At 28.4% G+C, this 27,831-nt stretch overlaps 2 protein-coding genes across 7 annotated transcripts in view; one reads left to right on the top strand and one right to left on the bottom strand.

The window, feature by feature from the left end:
* The window catches only part of LOC105196280 (gustatory receptor for sugar taste 64f), a 28,767-nt gene extending 18,704 nt beyond the window's left edge, over nt 1–10,063 (top strand). For 2 of the 4 annotated variants that reach the window (XM_026137072.2, XM_039447881.1), the window contains 5 exons: nt 1,361–1,515; nt 2,331–2,493; nt 2,822–2,911; nt 3,720–3,812; nt 9,411–10,063. In XM_026137072.2, the coding sequence (XP_025992857.1) occupies nt 1,361–1,515; nt 2,331–2,493; nt 2,822–2,911; nt 3,720–3,812; nt 9,411–9,425 (516 nt within the window). In that variant the 3' untranslated portion in view covers nt 9,426–10,063. Of the gene's footprint in view, nt 1–1,360; nt 1,516–2,330; nt 2,494–2,821; nt 2,912–3,719; nt 4,584–9,410 lie in introns of those variants that run through there. The other 2 variants (XM_039447880.1, XM_039447878.1) reach the window with 2 other exon arrangements.
* On the bottom strand, nt 10,063–27,170 carry LOC105196289 (gustatory receptor for sugar taste 64e). Of its 3 annotated transcripts, none has more exons than XR_005574486.1 (10): nt 26,700–27,170; nt 21,060–21,296; nt 18,353–18,584; nt 16,979–17,114; nt 14,828–15,030; nt 14,336–14,427; nt 14,027–14,244; nt 11,706–11,871; nt 11,003–11,103; nt 10,063–10,686 (listed from the first exon to the last, which is right to left on the bottom strand). XR_005574486.1 is itself a non-coding variant. In XM_039447876.1 (10 exons), the coding sequence occupies exons 2-10, from the start codon at nt 21,282–21,284 to the stop codon at nt 10,618–10,620; spliced, it is 1,431 nt and encodes a 476-aa protein (XP_039303810.1). In that variant the 5' UTR covers nt 21,285–21,296; nt 26,700–27,169; the 3' UTR covers nt 10,512–10,617. The 3 variants fall into 3 exon arrangements, 2 of the variants coding, with proteins under 2 accessions (XP_039303810.1, XP_039303811.1); XM_039447876.1 differs by having other exon boundaries at nt 10,512–10,686; nt 11,003–11,092; nt 26,700–27,169; XM_039447877.1 differs by lacking the exon at nt 10,063–10,686 and having other exon boundaries at nt 10,958–11,103.
* Between the last annotated feature and the right edge of the window lie 661 nt (nt 27,171–27,831).

Below are 27,831 nucleotides of genomic sequence, written 5' to 3' on the forward strand. Positions count from 1 at the left end.
GAGTTCCAGGATGAGAGTGATAATGCGAATGTGCGGAGCGCCCGGAAGTTGCACATTTCATAGGACTTAGGAAAAGACGTAAGGTTGATCGAGTGGGTGAGATGGAGATTTGGCTGGGTGAAGCTTTTGAGATTTCTCTCTTCTTTCAAAAAAATTATTTGCTGTTAGAATTTCAGGCTTGTTCGTTGGATATTTCACCAACGTTCGCTACCAATCATCTTTTCTGATGATCTCTCGTTAGTTTTCCGTCTTCTCTTGAGGTTTCTTAATTTTAAGAAGGACGAACAGTTGCGTCGCCCAATCGCCTAAAGGATTCGTTATCTGCGATTTCTCTTTCTGGAAGATTCGATCCTAATTTTTTATACTGCCGCGTCCGTTTATTTAGGACTCGCTTTCTATATGAATCATCTTTCGGTTCGTGATGAAACATGCGTTTGCACAAACAAAGCCAGGGTTATAAATTTTGATTTTATAGTTTTATAGTTTCCGTCCGGCATCGCGACTCAATCTTATCTTTCGTTGTCGCCAGACTTAAATAGCATTTAGGTTTCTTCCTTTTCGAGTCCTGACTTCGTTCGTTTGTATGGATTATTGTGTTAGGGTGAGCAAATATTGCTCGTAATTCCGTCGTCGCACGATTTCTCCTTTATGCTTCTATTCAACAATTTATTGCTCCGGAAAAAATATTTCAGCACTATATCTTTCAGGGACGATGTTCAATTTTTTCTTATAATAACCGAATGCGTTATTCGTAAAAGGAAAATCGTGGAGTCCTCCAGATGTAATAATTGAATGTTATAAACCTTAGGGACATTTTTTTCGCTTTGTTTCATATTTCATATTTACGCAAGGGATGCAAAAAGGGAAATCGTGGAATCCTCTGGATGTAATAGAAAGGTAGTAAAGAATGGAGTATTCTAAAATACAAATGCTTAGCTTTTGTACTTTTTGTCGAGATTGATTCTTTCATTCATAAGTGGGCCATATATCCTACTCTTTTGATGACAAAAATACAAGGGTTTCAAGAAGTTTTTTTTCAATGCAAGAATATGAATATTTCTTTAAAAAAAAATTGTATTAAGTAGTATAAAGTTTTTAATGGTACAGTTTATTTTAGGCATAGTAAATAATGCTTGAGTTTTTGATAGGAGCAGCATATACATACTGGAGTTACTCTCCAGTTTTCTTATTTCGAGAATACAGTTTTTTCAGTATAATGACATCCATGCATATATTCATGTCTTTCATTCAAGCTGTTGTATATTTTAATTATTAATTGGATTTTTATATTGTGATAAAAAAAATTCATCACGATGTAAAAATATTTGCTTCTATTAACAACACGTCGCTGCTGGTTAAGGCAATGCCGGAGTGGTGGTGGGCTGAAGCCAGGATTGACTATAATCACTTGGCAACTCTTACGCGCAAGGTGGACTCTTACATCTCGAGCATCGTGCTTCTGTCCTTCGCTACAAACTTGTACTTCATCTGCATTCAATTGCTGTTTTCCTTCAAGTATCTAACACTTTAACATTACATAATAATTTGTCTTTAAACATCAGGGTTGAGTAGTAACTAGTTTATAAAGTTGAAAGTTAAATAATAAAGTTAAAAGGTCAATGATACATTTAACTTATTTTTAAATGATTTAATTTTAAATTTTAACTAGTTATTTGTGAAACACACAAACTTTAATTTATTAATTTTTTTATTAAGTTCGAAATATATCTATACGTATAAAAGAAAAAATCCTTTTTAACAAAAAATAATTTTTTTGGTATATTTCATATAAGTTTAATTATAAATAAAATATTAAATTTTATGATGCATATTTATATTATAATTGTTTTTGAGTAATCTAACTTTAAAACGTTAAAGAAATTTCTAATTTAATTGGAATAATACCTTCCAAAATTAACTTTTAATTTAATCCAATTTAATCTTAACGTAACTTTTAATTTAGTTTTTTTTTGTTAGTGTTTTTGTTAGGTTTTAGTATATGTAATATTTAACATTACTAAATTAATTTTGTAAGCCATTAACTTTAACTTGATTTAGTTAAATAAATATATTAACATAACCAATCTTGGGGGAAAAATATATAATATAACAAGTCCTTTAGAAACTAATATAAAAATTTTTGTTTACAAATATATTTATAATTTTCAGATTTGTATTTACAATTAATATTCACGACGTTATCAATTTTGTGTTAATATTAGCTTTATTCGAACGCAAGACAATTTTATAAAATATTATATACGACAAGCCACGCTACGAGAGTTTCTAGGGGAAGTAGATCGCGTAAAGTGCATGCATTTTTCAAACAGCCCAATACGCGGTATCGTGCGGAAGGTCTACTTTTTCTATTCCTTCGGCTTTCTGTTGTCGAGGACAACGGCAGTCTCCTTGTGCGCGGCTTCCATTCACGACGAGTCCCGTCTGCCAGCACCGATTTTATACAGCGTCTCTAGTTCCAGTTACAGTAACGAGGTTTGTGTCTCGAGAGAAATATTATTATACAGTCTGTGTCAATTAATCTTCATAACTGATACGGGATAATCCGAGAAAAAAAAGAGAGATCTTTAAGTAAAAACTTAATGTCTTTCAACATGTATCTTCTTTATGCATTATTAATAAATTCGGAACTTTTTATGAAAAAAGAAAATTTTTTTCTTATGATAAAAAAATTTGTGAGTGTTTTGAAGATATAATGTCAGTTATAAAAAATAAATAAATATAAGAGAGATTATATATAAGATTATTAAAATAAATTTTCTCATTCACTTATACTTCGCATATAAGTTTGCATATTGCGCAGGTCTCAAGATTTTTGACGCAAGTAACGACGGATAATATAGGCTTGACAGGAATGAACTTCTTTTCCGTAACGAGAGGACTTGTATTAACTGTAAGTATGATAATTTGTACGAGTTAAATATAACTTAATTCTTTGACTAAAAGCAAACTGTGTAGCGCTGGAAAGTATTGGTAATTAAACAAACTTTCTTAAGACATTTTTGCTACTCGTCTCTATTATACCTTTAGAAAAAAATTTAAAAATATTCTTATTTGCCATAGAACAATTTTACATTTTATAAGGTGTATCGCACGTCGTATTATAATCCCTGCAAATTAAATTGAAATGTAAAATATTCATACTATACTACAAACTCTATACATATGAAAATTGTGTGAATAATATTATATTTTTATTTAATAACTTTTCTATAATTTATTTTTTATTAAAAATTTAATTTTTCTAAAAAATAATAATTTTTATTTTATTTTATTTTTTTTGTATATAAGTATTTTAAATATTTAAGATAACTTATGCAAAGCTTTTTTGATATTCTGAATTGTTTTGTAAATAAATAAATAAGTAAAACGACAACTAATCTTTGCATCGTAATGAAATTTTAAAAAAGTCTTCTTGAATGCACAAAGTATTTATGTAAAAAGAGTCTATTGTCATTTCTGCTCTTTTTATTAAAATAATTTTTAAAGGTAGAAAATTGCTACCAAATTATTTGCATTACTTTAAAATGCAATGTAAAACTATTTGTAATTTTTTCATTATTTTAAAAATAGATATAACGTGGCTTTAATTCAACTATTATAAAAAGTAAAATCTGAATATCGTTTGTCATTAAGAAGCTCAGATTAATTGTAATAATTATGAAATACGTTTAATACGCCTTGTCTGATTGATGATTCAGGTTGCCGGAACTATTGTGACTTATGAATTGGTCTTGGTACAATTCAACTCCGTCCAACAAGTGGACCAGTCGAATATAACAAATGCTTGCGAGGTGAGATAGAGAGCTAGCTTTCGACAAAATTTTTTCAGGATTTTAACCACCCATATCTGCTTCTGCAAATCACACGAAACGTTTAAAGAAATGCTCTGCAGTAAAATATTTTATCGTGTAAATACAACTCTATATTACGATCTTACACTCTATAAACTTTTTTACTTATTGAAATAGATGTGAAGCGGCGTATACGAGTCCGGCGCAGTAAATGGTGCACAAAAATAGCGTTCATAAAGATTATAGATCCAAACTTGGTTTGTATATTGTAGATGTTTCAACTCTTTCTTCAGTACGTTTTGATGATCATTATACAGAAATATATAGATTACTGTCGACCTCGAGAAGTAAGATTCACTTGTATAATAATTGAGATGTCAATTACAAACGAGCTGATGGGCACAATATAGTAAACATATTTATTACTATAAATACAATGTGGTTCTCTATACTAATTAAAGTTTTTCTTTAATGACAAAATTAAAGAATGGAATAAGAAAAAGCAGAGACTCAAACGAAATCGGCAGTTGTCACAAAAAGAAAATATATGTAGTCTGTGTTTCAAAATTCAAGTATTGAAAACCTATAGTTTACGTTACGTATACTATAGCTTTTCAGTACTGGTAGTGAATTTTGGAACGCCATAGTCAGAGCGTAGCTGTAGCGATAAAAAGTGAAATAAAAAAATGTGTGAAAGCTTGAAATTAAAATAAAGTATTGAAAATTGTAAAATAATTTTATAATAAACTCAATAAAAAGTATGTAAGATGCTGTAATGAGTTACGTTTATGCACGGTCAAGATTAAAATGAGACGGAAATTTATTGTTAATGTTGCAGATTAAACCATGTACACTAGGAAAAATGTTTCATTTTACGGATCAAAATTGTGTTGCAACAACAAAATAATTTGATTATAATGTATCGAGCAAAATTATTTGATTAAAGAGAAATAAATTTTTTTTGTTATTTGCATTTTGTTCCTATAACAAAATGCTTTTGTTGCAACAATTAAAAGAGGCTAACAAAATAAATTTGGTTACAAAAAATAAAATTGCACTTATTGAGCATTGATGTAAAATAAAATACAGTAAAATAAAATAAATTACATAAAGTCTAAGAGTTAGAACAAAATTATTTGAACTACAGAAAAATGTATTTTGCAACTAAATTTTTTGTTATATAATACAGCATATTTAATTATTATTAAAAAAATGTCTTAACAGTTTTATAGAAAACACTAAATTTTTTTTCCTAATGTACATAAATATAAATATAAATAAATACTGAAAGTTATTATAAATTACTAGATAGAAAGATATGCGTGATATTTATTAATAAACACTCCGTGTCTGTGAATTCAGATGATTTCTTTGTTGTTTTATATTCTTCTGTTGTTAAAAACTTCCAATTTAAGATTTTAAAATAAAATCTTAAAATAATAAAAGCTCAACATAAATCTTTCATAGTTTAATATTTTTACGATCCTAATCAAAATCATGACCATGTTGAATTCTGTGTTCAGTAATCACAAAAATGAGCAAAATATGGTTACAATGTTCGGAAATTCGAGTTTTTCTTTGTCTACCCAAGATGCATCGTATAGTTAAGACATGAAATCTTATATACAACATTACTCAATGATGTAATTGGAAGTGCATCCTTATTCTGGACTTTGATGAATTTTCAAAGTTTATTTATATTATAAAAAGATAGTCTAATATCAGAGTTTCTAAAAATATCGTAAAATCTATCAGAAATTGAAGGAACGTATGGAATGGCGAACCACGAATTTAATCTTTCATTCGAGTCGTTATTAGAGTTCTGTTTTTTTTTGTTTGTTTGACGATAAGACATCTTAGACGTTTGTAGATTATATTAAAAATGAAATTATTGTCGAGAAGGATGCTGACAATTGCTGACAAAATTTTAAATTGTTCTCATGTTATTTCGGATGGAAAAGAAAAAAGATCCCGGTCAACAAGTCTCATTATAGTTCCGCGCTTTTGTGACACAGAGTGCCAAAGAATAAAGTTGAAGTATCGCCCTGAGAAAAGATCTATTTTTGAGACAAGCCGAATTCAACGATTCCACTATTAAGAATGATAGTGGTATTTAAAGAATTTAATCTCTTATTACGAATCCCCATGATAAATTGTAAACATGAATGAAAAGAATTAAAACTTTTTAATGTAATATTTGCCATGTTGGAAAGAACAGCGATATCTTCTACATATCTATAATTGAAAAGAATCGAAAATTTTTAACACCCATATGTCTCAAGATTTTGCAACACTAGATCGGGGGAGTGACGGGGGGACAAGAGAGAATCCATAGGAGTTCCGAAATTTTGTTTGTAAATTTTATTATTAAATTTAAAGTGGAATATAAACAAAACGCCATGAATAAATTCTTTCTTTGGGATGTTATGATTATCTGAAACATAGTCCCATTTATTTCGTCTGTTAATAGCTAATTCTGTGAGGACGTTAATAAAAAAGAGATATACGAAACAAATAAGAATGTAATCGACATCCGCTTGTAAATCACTCAATATTTTAATACTATAGAACTATTGTGGCAACCATTTTGATCTTTACGAAAAGTTTTTCGCTTGTCATTTGTACGGTCCTTGTATTAGCGCAATTTAGTAATTTCAAGACTTTTCCTAAATATCTAATATATATATATATATACATATATATATTGTATGATGCCGATAACGTTGGTTCTATCATTGACGTACGATTAAAAATCTCACGGTTGACCTAGAACGATCAATTTGACCGGATGCGTTAAATTAATATAATAACACAATAATTTTACAATTATTCGTGATAGATATTTAAAATGCACATTTTATACGGTTTGATACAATTTTTTAAAATTTAAAAACATATTGTATGAATAAATGTATTTGAATGAATAAAAATGGATTACAAATTAAATGTATTTGAATGAATAAAAATGAATTACAAATTTTCAATCCATTTAAATCGATTTAAATCTGTTTCCGTTTACTGGGACACCAGATATAAATTTCCTTCGTGGACAACCAAAAAATCAAAATAATAATTAGAGTTTAGTTTTTATATAAAGGCGACTTGTTAGCATACATTTATAAATGTACTTACCTTAATTTTGTTGCACGCAAAGAACTATGCATGAACTTGTGCTGGAACCAGCATTGGGCCCCAGGACGTTTGGCGAGTGTGAAATGTTAGAGATCGGCTTATTGACGCAACTAGCATGTCATTAGGACGTAAAATAAATGACATGTTAATTTCGTCGATTCTGCCGATAGCTCAAACAGACACAAGGTTAATCACGCCTCGTGCCTCGAAAATAATATGTAAATTTTTGTTTTTAATTTCGCGTGTTTTTACATTTACATTCATGCATTGCATTAATACAAATGTGATAATGTCACGTCGTAACCGTACGCCGAATGATATTTTATTCGAGCCGCAAAATCTTGCCAGAAACGATTCTGAAGGCGAAGAAATAAACATTGATAATAACAACGATTATGTGTCAATAGAATTGCTAAATGATAAAATGCACAACGTAAAACGAAGATATGCATTATTTATAATTTATACCGTGAAATCCAATGCACAAAATTAGTAGCAAGATAAAGTCATCTATGAAAAGTTCTAATTGTACGTTTAAAAATATTTTATAGCATGTTACAAAGTAATAAATTAATGGTTTTTATGTTACTTGTTGTTATACTGTATAAACATACATTATTTTTGAAATACGTATAGTATACATATTTTGAAAACAATTTTTTATATCAATTTTCTGATAATCAAATAATTTTTATAGCGTATGAATATATTCTTTGTATTAGCGTTCAGAATGACCGCTCTGTTAGCCGTAGGAAATAAAAATTCTTCAACAATTGTACTGCAGCATAGAAAAATTTAGCTAGATACAGTTCAGAAAATAATTTTACATTAGACTATCAAAATTATTATGCAAGACATTCAAACCGTTACCGGTGCAAAACGGTTTTGACATTCTAATAATCAGCTTAAACGTCCAATATAAATTTTTTTAATGGTTCTACATAATTATTTCCAAATCCTTATTAAAACAAAATTGTTCTTTCCACTTAGTGTTAACTAACTGAAAGCTATTGTCGATATGGCTATTAACTTTCGATGCACTACTGGATGTTATGTTGAGTAAATAGCCTGCCAAGGAACGCAACGTCCATCAACGGACGATACTATGATTCGTAAAGAATGATTCGGTTTGTAAATTTTTGGAGGTCCATAGGCTTTCGGAAATATTCCTTCACTGTAAAGTAAAGAGTTCTATACGTTTTGGCGATATTGTACTTAAATTCTTTTCATCCTGCGAGCAACGCTTTAGTTGTAATAGAGCGAGTAGGATCTTTCTTAACTCTGATATAAGTATTTCGATCTATTTCGACAATACGATCTTCATTTTTTGTTATAACCTTGCAAGTTCATGACAACTGTTACTTTACCTTTATTGGCCCTGGAAAGAATTAATCCGGGTTATCGTGTACGAATTTTTTGATTAGAGAGAACAGCTTTCTTGAAATTTGTTCGGGAATGGAAATGAGTAAGCGAGAAACAGAATGGTATCGGTGGCAAATGTGTCCACAATATCGTATTAGCTATGTATTGTTAATATCTCTACTATGAGTGAGTGTTTCATCTCGAGATCGACAGTATTCTATATCTTTTGTATAAAGATTATCAAAATTTATTGAAGATGGCTTAAGAAGAGAATTGAATTACGTTTATAATGAAAATCAAGTTTGGATATATAATATTTTATAGACATTAATTATTTACCGCACTTGTGTACGCCGCTTTATATTTGTTTTCTTTGTTCCTTGTCACGAGTCATACTATATACAAACTTTTCACTTACTTATTGTAGCACTTTTACATTTTTAACGATTAATTCAACGAAATTAATCTATTACTTCACTGTTTGCCTATTTCATCGCAGTTCTTTACTGTTTGAAAACTGCGGCGACATAACTTAGGCACTGTTTAAAATTTATTGATCTCTGTTTTATTTACACATCTATATCTATATCTATATATCTATTGCTGTTATATATATCACTATATTGACTGTAAATGGCATAATTCTATTATAACAAATGCTGTTATTAAATAAACTTTCAACTGCATTACGTACATTGTTGCATTTTATTACAGCAACTCTCTGATTCTTTCCCTCTTTTGCAACAAATTTCCACAAACTTGCTTTTTATAATAAGTTAGGTCTTTTTCTTTTTATTATTGTATCTCAGCTTTTTATATTACATTTTATGATATAAGTACAATAAAAGTTTTGCTGGATTCCAGTCTTCTTCTATTTTCACATAACTTATGGTAATTTTTCTGCAATTTTAATTTGCTAAGCTAAGTACGCGAGTTATGCTACAAGAAATAAGTTTTCTTAATGTAATGTACTATTTTTATTTTTCCATTCTCTCTCTCTTTCTTTTTCTGTGATTTCATCTGTGCCTTTACCTCTGTGACACACCTCTTGCTTATTATAATATTTTTGCATGATTTTATTTCTTGATTTATTTTTTGTTCTAGTTGTTCTTCCAATAAAATTAGTTTGATATACACTCTAGAGAAAAGCGAAAAGGATTACCAGCGTTGACTCGATTATTGTTACAAGACAATATACGCACTTGTATATGTAGATACGGAGAACACACCGTCATTCGCAGGAATGGAATGGATCAAAAGCACATACGAACGTGTTTTTATCTGTTTACGATTATTGGAATAATTTTGTAAACGTTACCTGTGAACGGCGAACTAAGGCTCCTGACTCTTCAGCCGAGAACTCCGCGTTGACGGTAGCGACATTCTGTCGCGGAGAAAATTAGAACTAATACACGTGAAACATGACAGATTGACAATGAGATGTTGTCGTGCATGTCATTTTGTTATTATGTGTTTCATTGTGAAAATATGACTCGTCTCATATTCGTAAAAATGGATCGCGAGTAATGTTTCTTTGAATTTTATACATAAAAGTACATTTTTCATTCTTTTTAACAGCTATTCGTGTGTTTTTCTGTTTGAATAAGCGTCACTTTAAAGCGTGCTTTTTCCGACTATTTACTGACTGCTAGGCAAAAAAAGGATAGTCGTGACCGATATTTAGAAGTGTTTTAAGACCATCTGATTAGTCTGTTTTATCCAAATTGGCTTTATTTACAAATGACATGTTTGACAAAATTATGTGTCATTTCACGCAATTTCTCGCTTCTGACGTCACGACTTCAATATGGTCGCGGCGAGTACTCAGGAGCTTTAAGAATCTTGTACAAAATATATTATTTAAAAAAAAATTATATTTACTTAGAAGTAGCGTCAGAGATTATGTATGAAAGATTTAATTAAAACCTAAGTTCTCAACTTACCTGAATAAAAATGTAAAATTGACGAACTTTCATATAAACAGAAAAGTTTATTAAAAAGCGAATATGTGTCATCGTATTGCGAATATGTATTGGAAAATTATATTGAATTAATATGTAACTGAAACAAACTTGTGGCGAAATAATTATATTTTTGTTACAAGAAACTTTCCTTGCATTATTGTCCTTACAAAATATATTCTTTAAAAAGTAGTGCATAATCACAGATATATTAGCATTTAGTAAAATTGACGAAGTAGGAATGTACAGAATGTTTTCTTTTTAATTTCATAAATACAAATAATTACAAATACTTACGTTATATTTTAATTTATAACATTTTGCCTTTCAATAATGTTGCGTATTTATTATTATTTACCTTTTATCGCAACATTAAATTGCAGCAGCACAACTTCGTACGTTACAATTGCACCAGCCACCTGGATATAAATTTCAAATAATCATAAATATTATAAAGCTATTGAAAATCATAAAGTGTAAATAACAATACATATGAAAAACATCTATTAAATTTCTCCCGTTTTTGATACCATTAATATGCATAATTAAATCAAAAATAATACGTAAAACATATTTATTTATATCCTCAGTATTTGTATTGACTTTTACACTGCGGTACAGTGACGAAACAATACACAACAATCGTAAAATTACTTCCTTTATTGAAAGGAGAGTTGTTGACGTATCGAAAAGCTACGTGAAAAATTCTCTGTTGAGCGTTTGATTCGTTCTTACCGCCAACATAAAGTTCCGTGTAATAGAAAAGAAACGCATTCCCGTAAGTACGACATCATCAGTGGTGAGTAGATATATCAGCCTTTCTGTCTGTAAACCGACTATATAAGTTATTATTATATATGTATAAAGTGTATAATACATATTGTATACCTATACATACAGGATGTTTGATAATGGTTGTCCCCACGTTTTACCATAGGAGCATGATTTACCGACGGATATATATTTCTAACATATTATTAGAAATTACAAATGCGTGCTCCTATGGTAAAACGTGGAGACAACCATTATCAAACATCTTGTATATACATACACATGTATATATACATACATATATATAAAATTTTTTCCTGAGTTTTGAGCACATCTCGGAAAAAAATTTTTATATATGAAATATGTCCATATATAAATATATATAATTATATATAAATAGATGCATAATTATATATAACTATATATAGATAAATATATAATTATGTATAGTTATATATAAACATTTTTTCTGAGATATTATTTATTTTAGGCGTAAAATATGTTTTTAAGTAATTAAATATATACATATATGTATACACATACACATATAAAATTTACACGCATATGTATATAAAGTTGAACGAATTAAATAAATCATTTATCGGACGCGTGATAATTTCACGAGATGTATTGTCTTTCTTGAGTCAATGAAATTTGAATGGTTTACCTCTGTATTGTAGGTGGATGTTGAACAACTATATAACAGCGGCAAAATTACTTTGCTTTGATCGTGGATTCTGGAAGTGAGCAGGGTAACGATTACTGTTCTGCCAATCAGGAACACGAAAGATCCAAAGAAGTAAATATCGCTGAGTATGCCGTTTTCCGGTTTTCTATAAAAATCCAATAAAATAGGAATTGAAATCAGCAATATTTACATTACATTATCTACATCGTATCAATTTTATGTTCATGACTTATTTATTATCGAATAAAAGGCAGTAGCGATTATTGCGCAGAAAGAAAAAGTTGTGCATCTGCTCTCTGTGCCAAAGACCCGAGTTCAAATTCGAATGAGTATCTGATTTTATTCTATCGCTATTTCGGAAGGTAATGGATGCATCCAGAAGCGCAACCGCTCACTAAGCAGCTAAGTAGCATTTAAAGATGATTGGTTAGCTCCAGAAGTAAAAACCAGTTATCTTTAATTGCTGCTTAGCCGTTCAGTGAATTGCGTTTCTGTACGCATCCATTGTAAAGCATTAAGAGTATCAATCCCTTCTAATTAGATGGTACGGAATCAGCGTTTAAACTGTAGATCTCGTATATGTGTATAAATTGTTAAAAGCGCATATTACAGAAATAGATTGTAAAATAGCATTGAGAGATCACGACGTTTCTGAAGCGGGACTAAGAACGCGGTACAGTTAAAAATCATAAATTTTTAAAACGATGGACTATCGAAATTTAAAAATATGGAAATCAAGCTCTAATTTTCGTATTTTCGTTAAAGGATCTCGTATACTTCTTATGCGAAGAAATCAGTTTCCGTCAAATTGACTCTTTTGATGTGTGATCGCTTTTATGATGCTGATCAAAAGAATCTCCATGGGCATCTCAGAAAAGCTTAATGATTACTAATTAATGACCTAGATATAATAATAAAGTCTATTAAAAACCTATTAGTCTATTTCTTTTAGATTAATCACAATAAGAATAAGTAAAAAGCTAACGAGAGTACCGCGCAGTTATACTTGCGCAAAGTGAATTAGTCAGTCATTAGACAAAAAATTCCTTTATTCATTAAGATAATGTTTGTAGATAAACAAACATTATCTTAATGAATAAAGAAATTTTTTTGTCTATGACTGACTATTTCACTTTGCGCAAAAATAGCTGCGCGATACTCTTATTAGCCTTTTACTTGTTCTTATTACGTTAAATCTCGAGAATCTTTTACTAAATTCTTTTAGATTAGGTTTTTTCACGTTTTACTTTAGTAAGAAGATTTGAAAGAATTTTGGAAGATTGCAAGAAGAATCTATAACTATGTGTTGTGTGTATGTGTATGATTAATTTTATATGTAGAAATGACATGATTTCTATTAAATACACAATTTTGAGCCATTTAATTATAAATAATTAATGTATAAAAGGTGAGCTTCTCTGAGGTTATGTCCATTGAGACTTTTGATCAGCATTATAAAAGCAATTACATATCAAAAATTTAACAGATTTGACAGAAACCGGTCTTTCTTTGAATCTACGATTCAATACTTCATTTTTTATTTAATTTACGTATAATAAATTTTATAAATGGTTATAATTTAATTTGCGCATTAATAAACACGCCATACTATTATTAGCCCTTCCTAATTTTTGCACAGTTAATTTAAGAGAAGACACATAATAATTGTAGTGTATTGCTGAATAAACATTGAATAAAAGAGTGAATCTGGAATTTTTTAAATATTAAACGTAAAACATTTTTCAGCTATAGTATACAAACTCAAATGGAAAAAGGTTCCTAAACAATTATAAAGTTCCTTGTACTCGTTTCGATGCGCCGTCAAAATATTATTAATAGAAAATAAACGCATTTTTCAAATCTTCTTATCTTATATTTTAAGAAATAAATTTATAAAATTGATATATATATATATATATATATATATATATATATATATCAATCAATAAAAAAAAGATAAAGTAAAAGGATTAAAGTGATATAAATAAATAAATTTACTCTTTTTTGTTCGTTTTTTCATAATCCCTAAAGCTGAATCACAGATGTTTACCGTTTTAAAAAATAAGTTGCGATTCGTACAGGCTTGAAAAATTTTGCAATAGAAAATTAATTAATTTTTATAATAGAAGAAAAATTCATTTTTACAAAAAATACTTTTCGTTGTTGTGAACTTTCCTTTTATCCAATTACATGAAAAAACGAGTATAATTCTTGCAAAATTAAAATACGTTAAACTTCTCAATTATTAATAATTGACTTTATTGTTTTTTTTTTTCTTTATTGTAACGTGCTTTACTTACGACAATCCATTGAGTAGCTGTAAACAGATGAAATACAGATTGTTTGCAAATGACAGAAGAATTATCGGGGCGATATTCTTGTCCACCTTCTTCACCATGCAGCTAAGAGCAGCGTAATCTTCGCGCAATCCACACCAGTCGATTCTCTGATGCTTCGATATAGAACTCATCACGTGTTTGTTCAATATTCTGTATCTCTCGGCCAAGCCGGTAGATACCTAAAAAAACTCGGATCAGACAATTCAAATTAATTAATAAGATTAAGGACGATTAATTTTAAGTAAAGAATCATTTGCAAATTTCTGTTACCGTCATGATAAAAACGTCAGTGAAATTCCATGTGAAAGTTGCCAGTTTGCTGACGATAAAAATAAAAATGCCGAGCACAAAGTTATACTTCACTGAAAATAAAAAAAGTTCTAAAGTTTCTCAATCCAAGTTTTTAACAAATCTAGAGGAGAAACATGAAGAAATCAAATAAACAAGTCTTTGAAAGAAAAGCCGTAAGTTTAATGATTTACTTTAATATTTATCAGAGGTAGTATCAAACTGGTTTGCCATCAAAAGAAAGTATGCAATTGAAGAAATTAGAAAATATTGCTTTGAACGTATATAAAAAAGTTATGATAGTGGAATACTGTTACTAGTACGCTTTTAAGAAATTCAAATTTTCAATCTGTTTATGTAAGGATTAACTGATTCATTTAATCATTGTGAAATTTTCTCTAGGCATTATTTAATTTCCCTGCTAGAGACAAATTAGTCGAGACTTTAAAATTGTGCTAAAAAATTGTTACTTACATGATTGCAAGATAAACGAGTGAGAAGATGTACAATATACTTGTAAAAAATTTTGGAATGTCGAATTTTCCGATTTGCCACTCCAGTCGTACTCCAAGGTATTCTGTATTATACTGAAGATATGCTCGATAAGGGCCAGAAACAAAATGGAAGAGCTGATCGTGTTGAATTTCCAACGAAGCTTCGGTCGTTCTATCTTATTACTGCAAAACCGAAAGATTTTGTTGAACCTAGCGAGGAGTTGTCGAATGCGTATCATGTAAGTTATTTTTATTACATTTAGTCATTTGGTTCTGCAATATCTTGATAACTGCAAAATTTGTACACAATAAACGTCGCAAATTGTAGCTTGATGTCTTAGGTGCTTATTAATATAATGTTTAATTTTTCACTAATAAAAAATTAATTTATTATAAATTTTTTTGTAATATCTTGCAAACGATATAATTTAGGAAATCGGATTTATGAATTAAAAGTAATTAAAAACATAAGGAATTGTTAATTAATATTTATCTCATTTATAGTTTATTAAACAAAAAGATTAAACATTTGATAATTATTAAATAATGAAAAGATAAAGACGTCAAAATAAAACTGGCTTAAATCATTTTTACAATTGACATTGCTGATATCAATTATTACTCTTATTATTATTATTGTTTATCAGCCTTAATAATCTAATATAATTTATTCAATTTATGGTAATAATTAAGATTTATAGTGGCACGATTCAAGAAACAGATTTTATAAAAATATTGATTTAATCTTTACAGTAATTGCAAATATGTATATTTAATGAATGTAAAATATTTTATAATAAACCTTCTTTTATGCAAACATCAAAATTCAGAATAAATTTACATTATTATCAGCTACATAAATTATCAAAATTACATTAGTATCATCACATTTTATTATCAGCTACATAAATTGGTCGAAAATTAACATCAAATGTACTAGATTTTTTCAAGTGTTGTTAGTACGCACTAAACAAAAGACGTAATTTATTAAATTGTTGACTATTACTCATTTCTCATATATTTCACATCTGTCATCGAATGCAGTTTATATATCGAATAAAAATATAAAACAATAATAGATTAAATTAAACTTTACATGTAATAACCGCACGATTGAGGTTAGATCTTGGTGTCTAATATTACATGTAAATCTCAAATACACTTTCAGTATTTACAAACTGCACACAGTTTTTATAAAGATATAAAGCATTGATGAGGTACGATTTAAGCGACAGCACTTAGTAATTAGCGGTATGCATTCGGCAATTCTTTTCTTCATCGACAGAAACTTTTATAAGGCAATGCAAAATTAATCGGTTTTAAACGGTAATGTTGCTAGTTGGGATTCCCAAGGAAAAACAATCGATCTTGAAAGATAGTTCGGCGAGGAGTCTTTAAACATTTATTACGAAGCATTATAAATGATACCATCTTTTGATGATGAATGCTACAGACACACGATCATCGTGCCACATTTGCATATTTATGCAACGAAAGTGAAACTCTTGCGACATATTACATTGTATAAATAAATAAATTTTATTTTTTTATACATTTCAAGAAAGTGGTGATTAATTAAAAATAAGTGTTTAAGAGACTTGTTTAATATTTTAAGACATTAACATGTTTCATTTTTGTCTCTACTTTTTAAATACAAGCGAATATTTTAGTTTCAAACAGTTTCAGATTTAAGACAAAACGTTAAAAAATGAAATCTTTGAATCGTGTTTCTATATTTCAAATCTAAACACCGTTTAAAACTAAAATTTTTAAATGTTTAAAAAGCAAAGATAAAAATAAAACAAATTTTAACGCTCTAAAATTCTTTCTTGAGTTTACTTTCAGAGAGAGAAAGAGAGAGAGCAATAACGATACAGCAATTATTATCGATCCACAATTAAGTCGTGGTATCGCCGAACAGATGTGAATGTGATACTTGTTGTTGCTCTTGTAACACCTGCTATTATCGCACGAACGAAGTACGCACGTGCGATTACAATCTTTCGAGAGTTGTCGATTCCATGCGATTTGCATGCGATGCAACTCTGCACGTGTAGTTCTGGGGCGTACGGGCGCGATCATTTAGCGACGATTTTCTACAATTACCCTTGTACGACACGCTGATATCTACCTGTCTATAAACTGCTCCATAGATCTCCAATCGCGTTGCAGGGTTACCCAACGCGGCGACAGGCGGAAAAATATTAACTGGCCTATCACACAGTTCGTGTAAAATACGGCGCCTGCCGTAGCAGCCGCAATTCCTCCTAAAATCCAATCGCACATCTTAGAATACTAGAATAGATGGTTTCGAGAACAAAATGCTGAGATAATAAAATAACAAAAAGTGCAATATAAGTAACATATAAGAGTAAGCGATGTAAAAAAATAAGCGATGCTTCATATGTATTTGTTTCCATATCGTGAATTTTATATTCAACTTTAAAACATAGAGAAAAGTCGTCAATACTGATCTACCCCCGCGTATTACATCTTCGTATTTCTCGGGAGTTAAATACTTGTAATAAACTGCATAGATCAACATATGTTACGCCGAATATAAAGTTAAATGCCAAAAAAGGTTAAAATGAGTTTAAATGAAGAAGCGCCTAGAGTAATTAAATGTTAAAATGTACTTTAAAAAAGTTTCGAAATACTCGAAAGTAAAAATATTATAGCAATTGTCAACTTAGCGCCACTACATAACGACAGGCTACTAAACAATTAAATAATTCCATAAGTAATTAGCATTTGGTCACCAATAACGAAGATGAAAATGGATTCAAAAAATCAAGGATTTAGTTTCGACAGTGACCACACAAACCTATTTCTTATCTAATTAAAGTTTAAAAATTTCTTGAATCTGTTTTAATCCATGAATTGAGATTAAAATTACCAAATTTCTATTTTTTTTTCAATCCAAAAAAGTTATGAGGCCATGTAATCCATTTTAATTCATGAAACAGCTTTGAAAAAGAGTTATTTTTATTTTTTCAATGTAAAGGAAGTTATCGCAGGTCATCCAATCCATTTTAATCCATGACATAGGATTAAAATAATTCAATTGTTGTCTTTTAATCCAAAATGTATTGAAATGAATTAAAACGAATTACAAATTTTCAATGAATAATACCATCTTTTCCTCTATTACAAAAATCGTTGTATCATGTGACGGAGTCACGCTTTCTAGTTTGTATTTGAGTTTTTAAAGTTTTACTTTTAGCCCCTATTTAAGAAATATTTCCCAAGAACGAAATGAGATATCTGTATTGACGACTTTTTTCCAGATATTATTGACGATGAAACATAAAAGTAAAAGATAATTTCTACAATTCTTTGTAGTTTCTCTCTTATTTATTTCTGATAAAAGAATCTGCTGAGAATTTCGCTTAACATTACTCGTTATCTTCCTGCGTATCGTTATCGTTCACTGTAATAAAACTATGCACGTTATTCTTTGGATAGATGCGACATGACGTGGCACAAAGGGTACTTATCTGTTTACCTTTTACTTCAAAAGTTACGGAGTTCAGTGTTTTTATCATATGCAGAATCGACAATATTGCCATAACTAGCACCATCGTGCTTATGAAAACGGCGTAGATAGTACAAAACGAAAATTTCACGAACTTTAACTGCAAAGGACTCGGCCTGCGAATTCCTAAAACTGGTAGAATTCCGAACATTTGAGCCAATGACAAAACAGGCCTTATCGCACAGTGGAAACTTTCTGGATCCTGCAAAGGAGTTTTCATTCGATATTATTGTAATTTTATATTACATGTAATACGAATCTTTAATGCAACGCGTAATATAAATAGCAATATGAAATGCATCAGATTGCTTCTTGTTCTGATAATATAAATTGGCAATATTTATAAACCGTTGGCATTAACGATGGATTAAGATATGGAGACAACCTGTAAATCTCTCACTGTTAGCATTCTTAAAGCGTTCATATTTTTTTTCAAATATTCTTTAATTAAAAAAAGAAAATAAAGTTATTTAACCTTGGAGAGAATTTCATAAAAAGTTTCAAAAAATTAGAAATTAAAATTAAAATCAAAAAGATTACAAAATATAAAAGTATGAAATAGAAATACGTGACATATATGTATACACTGACAAAACTAACTGTCTGATACAAAAATTTATTTAATACTACAAATTCACCAAAGACTATAATTTTGTAAGGAAAATTAGTGAATAGAAGTGAATCTTTGCTAGGAATGCAAGTATACTTTTGATTGTAACATAAAATAAACTTTTAATATCTTGTGTTTGAATTAATTTTGTGACTGTATATATATTTTTACCTCAAAAACTATTAAAATTATTTAAAAAAAAACAGAGTTTAAAGGACAAAAAATGTTTATTTTGATCCAATTAAACTTATATAATTTTTTTGAAATTTTGATTCAAAGTTTAGAATTATTAAACAAAAAATTGTTTAGAACTATTCAACAATCAAATAAAAAAAAACAAAATAGTATAAAGTATATAGATGTTTTTTCGCAGAATAATAAAAGGAATCTAATTAAATCAGCTACTAGAACGTTGATTAGACGGTTAGTGAACAGAAGATGGAGATAAATCGCTCGCCTATTAAAATTTCCTTAATACTCAAAACATTCACATCATTTGTCCTTGTTTAATATTTGATAGACAATAAGGATAAAATAATTTCAAGAGTATTAAGTGAAACGCACTCTAGGTATATGCTTTGGTGCGCATCGGTTACTCATTGAATCACCAAACAATAAGCATTCAAAGTGAGTTTGAGGTTTCCGAGACTCTAGTATGTAAATGGTGTAATTTATTTTAAAGTAAATACTTTATTTTATGTTGTATATTTATTAAAAAGTTATTTATTCAACATTTTTAGAAATTTTTTTTTATTTAAAAAATTATTTTTTTTGAGTCGGAGATCGGAGAAAATAAAAGTGCACTTGAATAAATCAATTTCGCAAAAATTAAATATTTTACACTATCTCAGTTTTTTTGAAAAAGTTAAATCTGGTCGACAAATTTTTTCGCGGTTTGAAGTATATTCCTTAAAAAAAAAAAAAAATGTTCAAATTGGTCTGTAAACAAAAAAAACATGATTTTTTAAATGTAAAAATAAAAACAGAAAATTTATTATTTCAATTTTTTTACAGTTTTATTAAAAAATATTAGAATATCGGGGTATTAAATTTTTTCCAGTATGTACTTTCAGAATTTTCAAGAATTTTTTAAATCGGTCTAGAAACAAAAAAAATACAATTAAAAAAATTGTACCAAATTGAGATTTTTTAAGAATTTGTTTTATTTTTAAATCCTTATATCTCAGAGCTCTCTAATTCTATAGGTTTCTATAGGCCTGTTTCTTGATCAATTCTTCATTGATTAAAAAAAATTTAATTAAAATATTTGAAAAATATTTTCCATGCTTTCTGGAATTATAATAAAAAAATATGAGTGAAGATATCCGGAACCCTCTATGGGATCAGTCTATGGTTAAATCAAAAATATTGAGATTGACATTTCATTGTCTAATCTAAATCCTGAAGAGTTAATGGATCAGTACCAAAATCATTTTATAAAGAAATTTAAAAATATTTTTTTTTAAGAATAAAATGTTCCCTTTTTAATAATAATTTTCTCTATATCAATCTTATTTTATGATATTACATAGAAGAGTAATAGCATTAAATCCAGAAATCATTTCTGTGAGTGTAAAATTATCTTATTTATTTAATACTATTCTATCAGAATTTTACCACGTTTTACGTACATTTTCAGAATTTATAATAACATAAATATTTCACATAAAAACAAGTTAAGATTTAAATAAAAAAAAATAAAGTAGAATTAATACTCTGCAATTTTATTTAAATCTTCCGATTTGATTTTGTAAATAACAGTGAATATTTCAGTTTAAACGCAAGTTTATTTTTGAAGAAAGTACATCGCTGGCAAAGATTTGCACTTCGAATTGTGTTTTCCATAAAAATTATAATATTTGATAAATTTGTAATATAAGATAAACTCCTAATATTCTGTGTCCAGACAGTTAATTTCATGTGTATATACTTATTTTCTCCTTTTTTTTTTAGAAAAATCCACTTTTCTAACTTTCCTTTACATTGTCTATGTTTTCTTTGAAACTGTGAAGAATAAAACTTCTACAGTATATAAGACGGGCAATCGATTCTTCTTACGATACTTACATTATTGTTTGGGGACAGAATTTGCCCGCTAAGAAAACCACTTTGAAGAAATGGACGTGCCCTCATTGGAGGTTCCGAAAATTGGGTTTCAATCATCTGCACCTTATCCTTCCTCAAGAACGACAAAATCTTTTGGAAAGTCGCGCTATTTGGCTTAGAATTTGTGCAAAGTATTCGATTCGTCTTCAACGTCGTGTTGTTATTGATGTTTAATGAACCGTTCATTTTGCAGAAATCCTGATACGATTTAATTAATTACTTTATGATGAAAAAACGTACTGAAAAATAAAATCCATTGAGACTCACGTCATTTAAAAGAAACGTAAATTCATTATTGTTCGAACCCAATGGATTGTTAAAAATTAATTCGCAGCACCGCTTAAGATTAAATTGAGCGTTTTTCAGAAGTCTCATTAGGGAACAAAACTGAATGAAAGATGTAATCGTGCTATTTACAATTCTTTGTATGAAGATTAAAAAACCAATTAATATTACATGGTAAGGTAATTGTTTGTTTTTGCTTCGTTTTAGCTTTCCAAACATTGACAAATAGCAATTAATGTAATAAAACAAAATGAAATTTAATGTAATAATTAAAAGCGATTAATGTAATCATGAGCACATAATGTAAAATTCGTACACAAAAACACAGAAAAATTTCTTTAAAAAGAGCGATTGTTTAATTTACATTTTTTTCTAATAACAATTATTTTTAATAAAAATATTTTTTTGATAATTGCTTTAAAATATCAATTGAAATATTAAATTATACTATGATTCAGATTATATTTCAAATAAATTTGATGCTATTGATGCTATTGAACTTATAGATTTGCGGACATATGTACGTACGTGAAATATTTGAAAGAAAATAATATATACTTAAAGTTCAAGTATATATTTTCCTCTTTTTGTATATAGGTATTAACGTTTATTTTAAAAGTAAATACTACTCGGTCCAAGTAAATAATGAGTGTATTTTAAGACTATTAGCAAAAAAAAATATTTTTTCTAAAGATAACCGTTATTTTGAAAAAAAGATAATCAAAAATTGATTAACTGCTATTTTTAGGATAAAAATATTTTTCTACATGCATAATTAAAAAATCGTAATGAGGGAAATAAGGTGACCTGCCATGTAAATAATTTTAATAATTTAATGAAACTTAGGGTTAAGCTTTTTTGCATCAATATCAAAATTGATACCAATATTTTTATGCACACATTAAAACAAAGTGCATTGATGCATTCGATTGAGACTAACACGATAACTTGGCAAAAATTATTTATCGTGCCATATTATTGGATACAAATGAGCCATCGCTATCTGAAAGGGTTGGTTGTTTGCATAGATGTAAACCTGATATGTTGACGCAGATAGCTGCTTCTCACATCAAGTGCAACGTCATTTCACATTCATTTATTCGTGTAGCACTTGTCAAATATTATTAAATGACTATCGCATGTAATTTTCAAATGGAATCCATAAACTTGAGACTAATTCAGGAAATTATAAAATAGCACGTGTGTCTTTACGTAGAAAAAAACGAGAGAGGTGTACGGTAATTCACACAGAAAAAAGTTAATATCAAATTAACAATTCATTGTTTCATATATAAGCAAGAATATAAAATTTTCTTGGAAATGAATTGTTAATTTAATACTAATTTTTTTTCTGTTGATAAATTTTGTGCAGTTATATCACAAAAATTTGTAAAAATATAAAAAATTTAAATATAAAGAGTGGAAGGAGATGTAGAATTATATATGAAATTGTATAAGAAAATAGAAGAAAACAGAAAACACTCTAAATAAAAATATAAAATTATATAAAGATAAATTGATTTCTATTAGAAAAATTTATATTTTTATATTTATTATTTATATTGTATATGGTATCAATGGCATCACTCATTGTCAGTAAAAATATTAAATATAGATTTAATAATTATTTTTATAAAATGCTTATTTTAAGGAATAAACAAAACAGACACAATAATTGCAGTGCTTCTCATTTTCTTTCCATAAAAAATCATAAAAGAAACATTGTAACATAAAAATATATAACAAATAAAACGAGGAGAGAAGGGGATAGAATACTATTTCGTTTTCTTTAACGTAACTTGGAAAAATTTTACGCGACATAATTCTTATTAACGCTAGTTTGTTAGCCATAGAGTTCGACCAATCATTCTAAAGATAAAAGTTTATTATTATAGGTATAAAACGAACGTAATTTACAATTTATCGAAGAAGAAAAAAAAATGTATGTGTGATAAGATGTGTTGTAGAATATTAATAACTAACGTCATAAAATGGACTTTTAATTATAAAAAAATCACAAATTATTGCTTCTTCGTAGATCTTACGCATTAATAAGTGCCACAAAATAGATTTTATAAAATATAATGTACAAAAAAAGTTCTTTTTTTAGATAAATTATATTTTATAAAATCTTTAAAAAATAATTTTTTTTATTTAAAAAAACTTTCTGAAATAATTTCTTTGTAAACATTATGCAACGCTCACTATGAGGCTGTAAAGCAGGAACAAACTTGAGCTCGTAATGCAAATGACTCTCGATTATCTCATGACTTAATTCCCTGATTATTGATATAACCTTATATGCAGAATTCATATGCATAAATTAGGGCACATATTAAATTCAATTACATTATTTAAAAGCCACGTTCAACGCTTTCAAGCTAGAGTAACGTAAAAAAATTAATGTCTAATATACTTTTCAAAATTACATAGAGAGAATATACTTGTAAAAATCGCTGCTATATGTATACCTATCCAACAAACAAAAATAAATTAAAAAATTAAACAATAGATAGAAATAAATTCAAAAAATTAATTTCCATTTTAATCCATGAAGTAAGATTGAAATTACAAGATTTCAATTTTTTTCAATCCAAAAAATTTATGCGAGCCACATAATCCATTTTAATCCATGAAACAGGATTGAAATGAAGTGATTCCTATTTTTTCAACGCAAAAGAAGTTTTTGTGGACGCAATCCATTTTAATCCATAACATAGGATTGAAATGACTTAATTGCTCCTTTTTAATGGAAAATGTATTAAAATGGATTACAAATTTTCAATCCCTTTTTGTTTACTGGGTACAAAACTAAAATTCAACTTTTATAAAAACGCAGTGGATACTATAGTGATTAGTAATCATTTTATAATGTCTAAATAGAATGTAATAAAGTAATTTTAACGGTTGTTCTTAGAATTCAACATGAATTACACGAGATATCATGGTATCTCATCAGCCTACACGTATCTTATGACCCTTGTTTTTCCTCCATTAATATTTTATTGTTTTCTATTGATATTAGTTAATGATATTAGTTAGAAATCTACTTTGTTTTGCAAACACGTCATCGCGTCACAGATATCGGATATTATACAAGAACAGTTTACAGAACTCATATTTTTTTTATTATTGAAACTACACGTCAACTTAAAGTGATTTTTATCAACCGTTTTTTATTAATCTTCGTTTGACATCATAAATGATCAGCATTTCCACAACCCGGGAAAAATTTTTTACATACAATTTATATATAAAATATGTATAAAAATTATATGATAATTGCATGTATTTGTATATGTGTATATATTAAATATAATGATGGCGCATAATGTCATGTAATCATTATAATTATATATAAAACATTTTTCCAGGGAATGCAGTCCTCTTTATATCGTACTGCTGGTGTATGTTTATGAGATAAATGTTAAAATATTAGAATTTTAATATAAACAAAATCCTAATATAATCGGGAAATTTCAACACATTAAAAGATGAAAATAGCTATATTGGTCGAAAGCAGATCTTAGTGCTGAACAATAATTTTATAAGTAAATTTACAAACATTTACAAGATTCTTCAAACTGCGCGCCGCATACTTGCCGAACACAACAGCGTTTAAAAAAAACTCAGAAATATAACATCACAAAAATTAAATTGCTAATTAATATAATAGTTTTGATGCTTGCAGGCATCTTTACGATTTTCCCTCCCCCTTCCCCTATATTCTGAAAACTAGAGAATTTATTGCAAAAAATATTATCTCGAATTGGCTAACAGCATTTTTTACTCGACGCCACATTCAGTTGTGCATTAAAATCGACACTGTTTATTGGAACTGCCAAACATCTGCATTCAGTGCGCATCGAGTATATGCACCAGTTCAGCCAGTGAAATACGTTACGAGACACCTACATGGAATGTAAGAATATCCAGGTTCAAACCCTGATCGAGGAATCTTGTAAATGTTTGTAAATTCTTCTATATAATTATTGTTGATCACTAAGATCTGCTTTCGACCGATATATCCATTCTCATTCTTTACATTAGGATTTTAATAACAGTCATCGCGATAGGACAATATTTATTAAATTATGTGACAAAATAATGCATACAAAATTATAATTTGCAATTATTTGAAAAAATAGATATAGAAATATTAACCTTTCGTCATATGTTACTGTTAGCCAAATTAATTTTGAATTAGTATTTCGGCAAAATTATAACAGTATTGTGAGTTATTTCAATGCTATAATTGCAAAATTAAATTTAGGAAGAAATAAATTTTGGAAAAGTTTTATATTTGAAAAAAATATTTTAGCTGTATTAAGTATAAAACTTTTAGAAATATAATTAATCCATATACATTATACATGTTTACAAAAAGTGCATAATTATTACTAAATTATAATGTAGAAATATTGCAATCTGAAATATTACACATTCAGCATGGTCACATTTTAAATAAAGAATTAAACGCCTTTCAAAATAATTATTATAAAATATTTATATTTCAAATAGATTTGTCTAACTGTTGACGAATATCATTTGGAAATTTTATTTCGACAAAATCATCACAGCGTAGTTATTGCGTGAAAATTTTCGTAAATTTACGCCACATTGTACAATATGTGCACAATATAAAGGCAATAATTATCAGATTATTTGTAATTATAATTAATATTTAATTTTTGAAATTATTTATGTATTTGTGTCACGAATACATTGGTTGTTATTTTAATAAATCGATGTCATCTGTGCTCATCAATTAAGAAGCAAAATTCTGCCATATTCTATTAACATTCGTTTACATCTTAAGAGGAAAATTTATAATTTATATCCGTATAAAATAAAAATAAGATATATTTTGTGTATAAATTAGAACTATAAGTCACATTTTTAAGATAAACAGATAATGTTAATTAATTGAAAAAATGTTAATCAAATTTTCTATTATCAAATCTTTTGGATCGCACAAAGATGTTGATACGAAAATGTTAGAAAATAGAATAGTAAAAATATGTACAAATATGCACGTAAACTAAATATGTACATATACTGTTCTACATTTCTTCAAATAAATACTTTAAATTTGCAATACTAACTAAAATGCTTCACAACTATACTTCTAATCCTACTTTTGCTTAAAATATTTCGAACTTATATTATTACGGAACACATAATTAAAAATAAAGAAAAATAGAAAAATAGTTTTATGACAAGGATCTTTTAATTTTGAATTATTTTTTTAATTATTGCTCTACGATATTTTAGCGCATCAGCAATCGGAAATCGTAATTTACTGATCGTACTTACATAAGATCTTGCTTTTCGGGGTTCTCGTTGTCACGAATGCCATCAGAAGATGCAGATGGTGAGTAAGAAACAGGTGAGTTTCAGCGATAGTCGCGTTTAAATCCGCCACTTGAGTGTCTCCAACGTGCACTAGCGAGCAAAGACCGGCTTGAATCAGGATTATGTGCAAACCTATATAGCTGCGCGACGCATGTTCGATCAGATAGTCGGCTATACCACTTACGCGGAGTTTTGCTAAGAATAAAATGCACGTGTATCAGTACCGATTGTATCAGTCACTTTCCTTTTTCATATTTTTGCGTAAATTACGTGCAATCGTTTTTGGGCTCTTTCGAATATTACAGAATTAGTTATTCTAGCGAACAAAAAATTCTAAATTAATATGAATCATATTAGCGATTCTGTTATTAAAACTAAAATTTTAAAATGTTACCTTTCTTTCTTTCAACTTGTAAATTTTTATTTTTGAAAATTTAAAATTTTTTTAAATAATCCACGCTGAAATTAAATAATCAAATATGAATCATATAAATAAATCAATTTATATGTTATATATTTATAATTAACGACACTGAATAATAAAATATTTTGTTTTCCATCAAAAGTTTAATGATCACGACGTGCTTATCAAACAGAATGTTTCATCAATTAGAATGTTCGTGTAAAGAAGACTTGCTTATGAATTTCAACGTAATAGCTTAATGTTTTGATGGCCTAAGATCGTCCGAATTCATTATATCTCGTGTTACGATCGTTATTTTAGATTAAACAGCAGTTTATAATCTTTTGATCAGTACGTATTTGCGTTGTATTAGTTGTATTTGCGCTTTGCGATAGAACGAGATAAACGATCGTGTGAAAGCAAGTTAGTGGCGTTAGGATTAATAAAATATTCAAGAATGCGGCTTGTTCTCCCAGTTACGAGGAATACACTAACAAATGAGATATGAATAACGAAGGAAAATAGCGAGAACTGTTTACACGTGGTATGTACGTTTGTGAATCGATTTCTTCACAAAAAAACATACGTACGTCCGATATAATACCGGAATAATTAAAATCGACATAGGCACTATTTTTTGAACAGAAAGAGCATGAGTTTATGTTTTCAATTCGCATAAATGTCGATTTT

The sequence above is a fragment of the Solenopsis invicta genome, chromosome 4 (assembly GCF_016802725.1).
Source record: "Solenopsis invicta isolate M01_SB chromosome 4, UNIL_Sinv_3.0, whole genome shotgun sequence".
NCBI classification, from domain to species: Eukaryota; Metazoa; Arthropoda; class Insecta; order Hymenoptera; family Formicidae; genus Solenopsis; species Solenopsis invicta.

What these genes read in the sequence shown, in the direction of transcription:
- LOC105196289 (XM_039447876.1), bottom strand. Translation starts at nt 21,284, where the DNA reads ATGAACGGTTCATTAAACATCAATAACAACACGACGTTGAAGACGAAT. An exon ending in CGTAACTTTTGAAGTAAAAG is followed by an intron (nt 17,115 to 18,352) that starts GTAAACAGATAA and finishes ATTGGATTTTAG; the next exon opens with GAGGAATTGCGGCTGCTACG. An exon ending in CACGGAACTTTATGTTGGCG is followed by an intron (nt 10,687 to 11,002) that starts GTAAGAACGAAT and finishes ATTTATATCCAG; the next exon opens with GTGGCTGGTGCAATTGTAAC.